At 40.8% G+C, this 11,561-nt stretch overlaps 1 protein-coding gene across 1 annotated transcript; it reads left to right on the top strand.

Moving 5' to 3' along the window:
* The first annotated feature begins 4,814 nt into the window (after positions 1 to 4,814).
* On the top strand, positions 4,815 to 11,270 carry LOC148356564 (lysosome-associated membrane glycoprotein 1-like). Its single transcript, XM_088348238.1, has 6 exons — positions 4,815 to 4,934; positions 8,021 to 8,334; positions 8,407 to 8,526; positions 9,959 to 10,025; positions 10,139 to 10,312; positions 10,403 to 11,270. Exons 1-6 carry the CDS (start codon positions 4,895 to 4,897, stop codon positions 10,540 to 10,542), a joined length of 855 nt encoding a protein of 284 aa, XP_088204364.1. The 5' UTR covers positions 4,815 to 4,894; the 3' UTR covers positions 10,543 to 11,270.
* Positions 11,271 to 11,561: the final 291 nt, after the last annotated feature.

The following is an 11,561-nucleotide window of genomic DNA, read 5'->3' as shown; positions in this document are numbered from 1 at the left end:
AGTTACACTGTCAACACTACAAATGCTCTAGGCGTTGCTACAGGCTTTATACACAAAGTTAAAGTGCGTGCAGACGTCCCTCCAGTCCAGCAAAAGCTACGCAGACTCCCATATGCCGTGCGTGACAAGGTGTCGGAGGAGCTGGAAAAACTGGAAAATGATGGCATCATCGAGAGAGTCGACGCGTCTGCCTGGGTGTCGCCTCTGGTGGTCGTGAGCAAGAAAACAGGTGGCCTTCGTGTGTGTGTGGACTTACGTGAACCAAACAAGGCTGTGGTGATCGACAGTCATCCGCTGCCACACATTGAGGAAGTGTTCACTGAGCTCCGTGGCGCTACAATGTTTTCCACGATTGACCTACAAAATGCATACCACCAAGTGCAGCTACATCCAAGCAGCAGAGATCTTACAGCGTTTATAACACAAGATGGACTGTTTCGTTTCACACGAGTGCCTTTCGGCCTGGCATCAGCACCCAGTGCCTTTCAACGCATGATGTCTCAGATCCTGGCTGGTCAAAAGGGTGTACAGTGCTATTTGGACGACATCATTGTTAGTGGGGAGACGCCTGAAATACATGACGCCAGATTGAACGATGTCCTCAAACGTTTACAGGAGAGTGGGCTGAAGCTCAATGCTGCAAAATGCCACTTCAGGAAAACAGAGTTGTCCTTCCTTGGGCATCTCATCTCTGCCTCTGGTATACATCCAGATCCTGGCCATGTATGGGCTGTGGTTGAAGCTCCACCTCCACACGACGCTCAATCTCTGCGATCTTTCCTAGGCCTGACTGCGTGGTACTCAAAGTTCATCCCCAACTACGCCATGCTTGTGGAACCCCTCCGTGCTCTACTCAGACAGTCTGCTACATTTCACTGGTCTGAAGAGGTGCAAGCAAACTTTTCCAAAGTGAAGGAGATCATCGCTACTAGCTCTGCACTCGCCTTGTTCGACCCTTCCCTGCCAACTGTCGTGACAACAGATGCATCAGACTATGGCATCGGTGCTGCGTTGACACAAATGAAAGGTGACATAGAGCAGACCATTGCATTTGCTTCCAGGACGCTGACTGCATGCGAGCGAAATTACTCAACAGTCGAAAAAGAGGCTTTGGCATGCGTCTGGGCGACTGAAAAGTGGCGTACTTACCTCTGGGGCCATCACTTCACTTTACGGACTGATCATAGCCCTTTGACCACTCTACTCACATCCAAAGGCCTTGGACGTGCAGGTATGAGGGTAGCTCGCTGGTCTGCCCGACTGCTGTGTTTTAACTACACAATCGAATACAAACCGGGACATGAGAATGTTACTGCAGATTGCTTGTCACGTTTGCCTCTACCCATCACAGACGACCACGAGGAGATGGAGTTGGAGATGGTGGCTGCTGTGTCTCCTGATTTTGCTGCAGTCACTGCTGATGAGCTCTCCAGTGCATGTGAGGAATGTCCAGTGCTACAGAAGGTGCGACAGTACATGCAGAAGGGATGGCCTCGTACTGCAAAAGGCCTTGACCCCCTCATCGTGCCATACTTCCGTGTGCAAAATGAGCTTGCCTTGCAGAACAGTGTCATTGTGCGTGGCACTCATCGTGTTGTGATACCACAACAGCTACAGGAAAAAATGATCCAACTTGCTCATGCTTCACACCAAGGGATAGTTCGCACAAAACAAAGACTGAGAGACTTGTACTGGTGGCCTGGAATGGATTCTCACGTTGAGCTCGCCATCAAATCATGCACCACCTGCTTGCAGCATGACAAAACCGCAACCACGCGTACTGCACCATTACAGCCTGTGCCTACCCCAACTGCTGCCTGGGAAAAAGTTGCTGTGGACATTGTTGGTCCTATTCACTCTGCGCCTGCTGATTGCCGCTTCGCCATCACCCTCATTGACTATTACAGCCGATGGCCTGAGATTGCCTTATGCTCAAATGTTACTTCTGCCTCTGTTATGACTTTTCTTTCCATTGTGTTTAGCAGAGAAGGTAATCCACAGGAAATTGTTACTGACAATGGCCCTCAGTTCGTGTCGACCGAGTTTGAAGCATTCCTTAGTGACAGGAACATCACACACCGTCGCAGCTCTGTGTACTACCCCCAAGCCAACGGTGAAATTGAGCGTTTCAACAGAGTCTTCAAGGACTGTCTACAAACAGCCAACATCGAAGGTAAACCACTGAAAGCCTTCTTCACTGAGTTTTTACAGACTTACAGAGCCACACCACATGCTGTGACTTCAGTATCCCCCGCTGAACTGTTGCATGGTAGACCACTGAATACAAAGCTTCACATCACAGGTCTTCACACCATGCGTCCCACTGCTGACAAAGGCAACATGCTACAAAACATACAAAACAAACAACGGAAGTCCAAACGATACACCGACAAACGTCGCGGTGCAAAATCACCCAGCTTCCAGATTGGCTCTGCGGTTCGCATCCGCAAACCTGGAATCATTGCGAAAGGACACTCAAGGTTCACCAAGCCACTGACAGTGGTAGCTCAAAAGGGTCCAGCCACTTATCTGCTGTCTGATGGAAAGGTGTGGAATGCTTTCCACCTTGCCCATTCTTCCACCTGTGCTGCTGTTTCAGCGCCACAGCCTCCTGATAATGATGCTTGCCTCCTGCCAAGCGACCAAGTTGCTGAGCCACCCGAAACTGAAACTGTGCCCTCAACACATCCCTCTCCTAGTGCACCGAGAATACGACATGCTCCTGCATGGCTTCAAGATTGTGTGACTTAAAAAAAAAAAAAAAAAAAAAAATACAGAAAAGATGTGATGATGAAAAAAAAAAAAAAAAAAAGACATGATGAATGTTCATTGTTAAAAAAATTGTCATGTTTGTTTATGATGTGATCTTCATACAGTCTGCTTAAGTTTACAAGGTTTACACACTTTTGCTTACCGATATTGACAGTATAGTTCCTTACGTTATTGCTTACCTCTGATAAATATTTACCTCTAATCTGGTAATGAATATTGAAATGTATGTTTTCTACAAGCTCATACTTACCGAAGAGTTATTGCGTATTTTAGATTAATGCTACTGTTGTGTCCTATGCTAACAAAAAGGGAATATGTGGTGTCGTGTAATACACTCCCCTTCCTGCGGTGTCACTGTATACTTATGCGCAGCCTTGTACTTGTGCTAGAGAACTACCGAAGAAGAAGTTGAGTAAACACTCTATGACTGTACCGTCCGTGCCTGTCTCTGAATCCGACTGCAACCCGACTACATACACAACACAAGTATAATATCAGTTTCCATTGCTAGGCAGATGACACTCAACTGTATCTTCCGATGGAGGAATCTGCCACACTAAACTGTGTAAATTTTGAGGTTTGCCTCACTGGGATAAATGAATGGATGTCACTCAACTTCTTGCACCTTAGCTCTAAAAAGACCGAAATGATATTTATTGGTCCATCTAAAGGCCCTGAGTTGTTCTCAAAAACGCCTCTGAACATTGACAAAGGTAATATCACCCAGGGTGACTCAGTGAAAAATTTAAGTGTCATATTCGACTCTAATCTGTCCTTTCAAACACATGTTACGAATATTTAACTTTTAACTAAGACAAGAAATTTTGATCACATTACCCCAATTTTGGCTAACCTGCATTGGCTCCCTGTTAGCTTAAGATGTGATTTTAACGTTCTATTGGTAGTATACTAAATCATGCATGGACTTGCTCTCTCATATCTTTCAGATTTAATTTGCCCCTATGTTCCGGTCCAGAGCCTTTGCTCTGAAAATGCTGGTCTACTAGTGATCCCAAGAGCCGAGAAGAGATCCGCAGGTCCGAGACCGTTCTCCATTCGGGCCCCGGTGCTGTGTAATGCTCTTCCCCCTGAAATTCGATCTGCAACCTCAGTGGAAATGTTTAAATCTAAGCTTAAAACACACTTCTATTCTATAGCATATGAGGATGGTTGATGGTTTGCATTTGTATAGAATAACCTATATTTCATGTTGACAATATCTGTGTATTATTTCTTATTGCAACATTTCTTGCAGCCTGGTCATCCTGGAAGGGGGATTACCTCATGTGCAGTCCATTCTCAAGGTTTCTTCATTTTCTTCATGTTGAGGTCTTTGAGTTTTTCCTTGCCCTCATGTAGGTTTTAGATCAGGGGATGGTGTAATAATAGTCTGTGGTTTGCAATAAATGAGACTCTTTTGTTATTAAGGGCGATACATGACTTGACCCTTTAGAGTTTTTTTTTTAAACAATAAATATAGCATTGTTTATTTGTGGCGTAGCAATCACCATATGAAATATGATCATATTTTAGACATTTGAGAATGAAAACTAAAGTTCAAAACGATTGCTCGAAATACTTCATCTTTCCCTCTGAAGCAAATGTAAATTTTTTTGATTCCGTGTGTAAATGTCAAATTGTGACGATACTTTAATAAAAAATTAGGAACAAAAGAACAGTGAACGTATGAATACATTTAACTTTGTAAATGTGATATAAAGCGAACATATATTAACTACAAATGCTGAATGGGGCTAGTTTTCGTTTCGTTTCCTGAAATTTACATCAACTTTTCAAACGTAATAACCACCAACATTTTCCGAAAACAGTTTTCAAACTAAAACAAATTCATGAGAATTTATAATAATTGAGTTTTTAATAGCCATTTAACTAATCAAATTTAAATATATATATATATTATTTAAGATTTTGGAAGCCTTTTTCATGGCAAAAGTTCAAGCAACAAACAGTTTTATTTCCAAAATGTAGTTTTATTTTGACTCCTCTACGTTTCCGGTGATACATTAGTTTCTCTTGGTTAGCCTAACTCCTTAAAAACCAGAGGAGTCGTTATTACGCCATTGGCCGGCTTGGAGAGGGTTGACGAACTACACCTGTCGCCATGAAAAGTGCAATTCTAATCCTTTTTGGTGCTTTTGCAGGTAATGCGTCTAACTTATTTCTTTTAAAACACTATGTTGCAACACTGGCTTTTTTGTTTTGTTTTGTTTTTGTTCCATTCGTGTTTTACTTTGAACACGTGAAATAGGCTACGGACGCCAAAAGTTTGAATTGGTAATCTTTAACTTTTCAGAATGACTATTGCCTTTTTAAAACAATAATCGAATACTCTAATGGATACATCCTCTTGATTACTTTGGGTTAGACCTAAGTTTTTTTTGGAGACTTAAGTGCGCGTTTATTTTTTTTCTAATGACTCATGTCTGACTCTTGTTTGTGAGGTTGATCAAAGAGCAGGGCGTCTCCAAGGCATGGTCTTATGAGCAAATTTAAGGTTGGAAAAAAGTTCATTATTCTCTTACATTGCTGATTAAATTTAGGTTTTATTTGTTTAGGCGCCTTCAGCAGCTTTTGCACCTGTCATCAAGTGTGTTTTTTTTTTCTTTTTCTTTTTTTTCTTAAATAACGTAGTTTTTTGCAGTGTACGCAGTTACCTTGTTTTTAAAATGGCAGACGTTTACTCAGCGTACTTAAAATTGTGTTGTGTTTTTGAGCAAATATTTCGTCACAAATGCGTTTTGTACTCTTGAACTCCACGGAACGCGATGTTATCAAGACATTTTGACCTACATATCACACATGTATATTTTATGTTGATAATATGTGTATTATTTGCCTTCATGTAGGTTTTAGATGACGGGATTGTGTCATAATGGTCTGTAGTTTGCAATAGTCTTTGATCTGTGCAGCCCTTTGAGACTATTTGTGATTAAGGACTTTACAAATAAACATGGCTTGACTTGACTTGTCGCCGTTTAAACGAGTGCTCAAATACAAAAGTTTTTTTTCCCCACTATCATGACCCAACCTTTTTTATATTTGGTGTCTGAAAAGCTTTAGGCACTCCTGATCATTTTCAGTATTCTCCTTCCGTAAATATTGGTTCAGGTCAGGAATTTCGGTCAAAAATATCAGTGTTTTTCAACCCTTTTTGAACCAAGGTACATTTTTATCTATAAAAAAGTTCCGAAGCACACCGTCCGTCAAATGTTTGAAAATGATGTCAAATATTTCACTGTACTACCTCATAAGCAGATAATTGGTATTTATAAAAAAAATACTTCAAAAAGAATAATGTTCTTTGTTGGTTTTTTTTTTTTTACAGTACAATCTTAAACCGTTAAACAAATTAATTAGTATATAAAAATTACTGTCACCTACTGATATGGATGACTATTACAGTTCCTTGGCTGAAGATATCAAAAATATTGAACAATGGCCTGATTTTTGGAAAGAAAAAAAAAATAGGGCTGAGGGGTAGAAAGACGCGTTCGATCTGCAACCTCAGTGGAAATGTTTAAATCTAAGCTTAAAACTCACTTCTACTCTATAGCATATGAATAACCTAAACTGCTTATGTGTAATACCCTGTGAAGCCCTTTGAGACTCTTTGTGATTAAGGGCTATACAAATAAAAATGACTTTACTTGACTAGGGCAAATTCCATGGGCACACTAGACAAGGTCTTACGGCACACTCGTGTGCCCCGCACACTGGTTGACACTGGTAGACGGTGATATTTGAGAAGTGTAGTTAAGTTTATAGGATGTACAGAAAGTGAGCAATAATGACTAGAAAAAATTGTGAGTACATTTCTGGACACCCCTGTTTCAATTTTAGTCTTTTTTTTTTTTTTTTTTTTTTTTTTTTTTAACCCCCTCCCCTTTTCAAGCACTAATTGGTTGAACACCATTCGTTTGACATGTTCATTGACCCTTGACCATCACACATGGGTAAAGCCAATGGCGGTTCTACACTTAATCATGGGCGAGACCACCTCAGCACATCAAGAAATTTTGTTTGCCAAGACTCATTTTTAACACGAAAAAAAATACAAATGCACTATATACATAAAAATGGCAAATGATTATAAAAAATAAGAACATCTAAAATAATACAGACTTGTATTATTATAAAGCAAATCACGCATTTGAAACCACACTGAAGAAAATGGTTTTATAATGAAGAAAAACACTAACTAAAACCTTACCTTTCTGGCTCTGTGACGCACAATCGATAAAATCGTCATCAGCAATCTGCTCCCCCATTTCGAGATTTATGCTGATGACAGCAAGGCCAGTGAGACGTTCCTGAGACATGGTTGACCTCAAGTACGACTTTATCCACTTCCATTTGAAAAGTTCTCTGCCTGAGCCACAGTGACTGGCAGAGGGGGAAAAATGTGCAGCAGTTGGCCTGTAAGTTATGAATAATGTCGTTTATTCAGAAATTGCCGCCAACTATTATGTATAGTAATATTTCAGCGAATCTTCCCCCTCCTCCAGTCAAAGGTGAAGTGTCCCCCACGCTGCCACTCTCCTACGCTTTTCCTTGCTCAGTCTCCCCACACACCTTCACAGCAAGCATGGGCATCAAAGTTGCAATAAAGTGGCGCCCATTTGACTATAGGCTAAGTCATATGTTTTTGGGGTCTCAAAACTGTCGACATCATGGTTTAAGGCAGTGGCTCTCAAATAGTGTAGTGTTATGAAGAACAGTCAAACTCTACCCAAAGACCTAGATTATCTTGCTGCAGATTGTGACACTGTGCATCATTCAATTGTTCAGCAAACTTTGCACAAGTAGACCCTCTATGGAAGAGTAATGTGGAAGAAGCCTCTTCTGCTAAGACATGTGCTACCCCAAGTAAAATTGGGTGGTGCCATCGTATTGTGGTACAATGTGCCTGACAATCCCACACTCGGGCATAAACTTGGTGTGGCCAAGGGAGCGCTGGGTACGAAAAAGGGCTTTGCTATCTACATGGAAAAGTGGCGCTTTGAGGTAATTGGTAGAGGAACAAAGTATCGATCAAAGTACTAGCTTAGTATAAAAAAAGATATTTGGACCGACCCGTCTGCCTCACTGACTCATAATTCGGGGACATGGTAGGAAACTGGCATAACCCCGTAGACACTGGGGGAAAAATCGCACTCTAAAGGCAGTTTGGTGAAATTCAAATTTGGACCCAACATAAATGTGTTAATGTTTTTTTTCTTCTCTGAAGCACTGTCACTGGCGCAAGATGTCAATCCTCCTGCGACGGTGAGCCCCGCAGAGCAATTTAGTTCAGAAGGTCAGTCGACGCCGGCTGCGGAAACAACCCCTCCCGCCACGACAACATTAGAGCCATCAACCCAGCCGACAACTGTTGCCACTACCACGACAGCCGTGCCGACCACCACAACTGCACCTACCACAACTGCACCCAGGCCAACTCCGCCCGCCACACTCAGCTCTGGGGACTACTGGCTGATGAATGACAAAGTTGTTTGCCTGAAAGCCCATCTGGCCCTGCAGATCAGATATGTCACCCCAAATGTACATTTTTGTTTTTTGGACTTTGTAACCAACAGAGCTTTCTTTGGAACTAATTTGCTTGCCGTTTTTTAGGCAAGTGGTACTTTTATCGTGCAGCCGAATAAGACCCATGCCTTCGGGGAGTGTCAAAAGAACCTGGCCAACCTCACATTGACCTTCCAGGAGGGCTTCATCACCTTCTTGTTCAACAAGGTTTGCTTCTCTCAATTGACTAAATCTCTGTACTAGAGATAAAGCTAATTAATCTGTGCAATTAATCAAAAAAATAGGTTTTGAATCATTTTGTTTTTCATTCTTTGAAGGGATATTGTATTTAGCGCCTCCTATTTGTAAAAAAAAAACGCGTCATCGATAAACAAAATATTGATTTGAATACAAAGCAATATACCCGAACGGTCGCATTAAAATGCTATTCTAAAATACTCTAATGTTGAGAATTTAATGTTCATTTGTATTAGCATATTTTTACATATGATGCTCTCCTAGAGGGAGCTGACATAAATATATGCCATTTTGTTGCTATGGGCACCTCAGCTAAAAATCTTGCAGAAGGCTGGGCAAATTCTTTTTTTGGAAATGATGTTCACTTTGGGTCTCTGTAGGTTGTTTTCTTGTTCTTTGTAGCGTTTATTCATGATGACACTGCACAATATTGTGACTTGTTGGTCAAATATTGATGTCCCTTCAAGTAAAACAACTTAGGAACTTGGAAGCTTATTGCATTTATTGGAAAATAAAATGGACTGCATTTATATAGCGCTTTACAGTCAGTGAAAACCTCAAGCACTTTATAATACACTTCACTCTTTACCCGTTCACTCACACAGTGGGGTCAGCCATGCAAGGTGCCTATTTGCTGTTTGGGGGAATTGGGAGTTAAGTGTTTTTCCCAAGGACACTTTGACATTTAACTTGGAGGACCCAGGAATCTAACCTGTGACAAGATTGCTCTTCCTCCTGAGCTACTGCCGCAATATAAAAACCCATCGTTTTCCGACTAATATGTATGTTTTTTTATAATTTTGTCCGGCATGCTGTTTTTGGGGAGTGAGAACATCTATACTGTTGACACTTTCTCTCGAGAGCTTGTAACTCAACATGACAGTGGTGCTGTTAAACAAAGTTTTATCCGTTGGACATGTATACAGTAGTATGCTCCATTGAGATAAAACAATGCATTTGATATTGGCTGTGTGGTGAATTCCAAAAAACTGAACTATTCTGGAAAAAAGTAGAACAAAATATGCACATTCTGTATAACTATTCTGAAAAACAACATAATTATTCCCGAAGACAGGAAAACAATGATTCAGAAAATAAACACATAAAAAAAATGTTCTCAAAGTTCTTTAATAAAATTGGAATGTTTCAATATTTTATAGATGAATACAATATGCTTCAGTAAGAGCTTGTTCAATTGTATTTTAGTTTTTCATAAAACAACTTTATTTACAATTTCCCATCACTTTTTTGACTGCTATATCATGTGATTTTTCATTTGTAAGCAGTCACGGGAGAAAAATAATTTTGGAAAAAGAGGAAGTAAACCTGACAAGCTTGCGTGCTTCTGCGTTAGTGTCCCCAACTGACTTTTCTTCCGTATTTCCCCTTCCAATTCCCTCAGAGCACTGATGAAAACATCGCCTACGTTGACACTTTGTCCTTCAGCCTCGTCTATCCCTTGAGCAACGGTGAGCCTCATTTACTTAATTTTTCTTTTTTCCTCTCCGATTTATCTTTAGGGAAGTTTACATGCATACATACATTGATGATATAAACATGCATGAAAACAATTACTTTTCAGGAAGCGGACACTACGCTGCTGCTAACCAGTCATTGCGCGCCTTCCCTGCCAAGATTGCCCACTCGTACTCGTGCAGGAGTGATACCATTTACATGGGAAACAGCTTGTACGTGGACGTGAAAGATGACCGGATGCAGGCCTTCGATCTGACAAAGAGTGGCGAATTCGGGATCAGTAAGCAGCCCAGTCATCATGATTTATTTTTTTTTAAATTTCCCTCTCCTGGTGTTTGCTGCACACTTTAACGCCCGGCCTCTGTTTCAGCGGACCACTGCGCAGCCGACAAGCCCGATTACACGGTGGCCATCGGTGTGGGTGTGGCGCTGCTGGTGCTCATCTTGGTGGTAGTGGCGGTCTACCTCCTGGGTCGAAAAAGGAGGACGGACGGCTACCAGTCCCTGTGATGGGCCCCATCACGTCTTCTTTGCAATGGTTTGACTGTGAAAGTCTTGTCGTTTCTTGCCTTCCCACTTGCAAATTTCAGGTTGCTGTATTTATATTAACATTCGATTGCCTGAATCTAAATAACGAATCAAATGTTTGCAAAAACCTTTTGAGTAATTGGAGTACTATGAAGTCATTTAAAATTTGTGCTTACTTCTAACGTTAAGATCCACTGTCAGAATTTGTTTTGTCTAATTTAAAAATGTCGCCAAAATACAGTGATAAGCCAATTAGCATTTGAAATGTAACAGATCTCTGCCATAGACAAGAAGTAAAATTAACTGTGGCAGCTCTCGGGATTATTTGTTTGCTCGAATGGTTTTGAAGCAAATCGGTACGTTATCTTGTATACAGTGTCATGATTCAATGTCCAAAAGGGGAACTGTCTGCTTCAATTAAACTAGCATGTAAATATGGCTGGAAAGAAATATTGGAAACTACCAAACTGTTGGGTGTTAGGACATTGCTGGAACAATCTGCCCTGCTCAGTGTTAAATTTAATTTGGCTCTTAAAACGATGTTTTGCCAACAACGATTGAAAAGGTACAATTAATATTTGCACTTATTGCAGGAAGGGGTTAATACATGAAGTGCATATTCCTGTCTTGCTTTTTTAAATGTGACCATGTACATTGTTTGTTGATGGTGTATTGGGATTTTTTTCTGCCAATAAAGATCTATTTGCTAACTTTTTGTCTTGATATTTTAGTACCGGTAAGTTGCAATAGCACAAAAATTGAGGAATATTGAAGACTTCCTTGCATGTACATTTCAAAATCAAAAAGTAGGTCACATGTTCATGACTTGACAAGCTTTCAGAATCCAGTACTCGCCAACACGACTGCTTTGTGTTGGACTACCGCTTTTCTCCTATAAAATATGCCTGTATATTTTTTTTTGTGTATCCCTTATTCAAATTAAACACAAAGCTTGCCTTAAGACTAGTATTTTAATGTACAGCTGCATTATTTTGAGGCGT

The sequence above is a fragment of the Urocampus carinirostris genome, chromosome 11 (genome assembly GCF_059441175.1).
Source record: "Urocampus carinirostris isolate Australia breed hairy pipefish chromosome 11, RoL_Ucar_1.0, whole genome shotgun sequence".
Classification (NCBI taxonomy): Eukaryota; Metazoa; Chordata; class Actinopteri; order Syngnathiformes; family Syngnathidae; genus Urocampus; species Urocampus carinirostris.
This window is presented reverse-complemented; position numbering and strand designations above follow the sequence as displayed.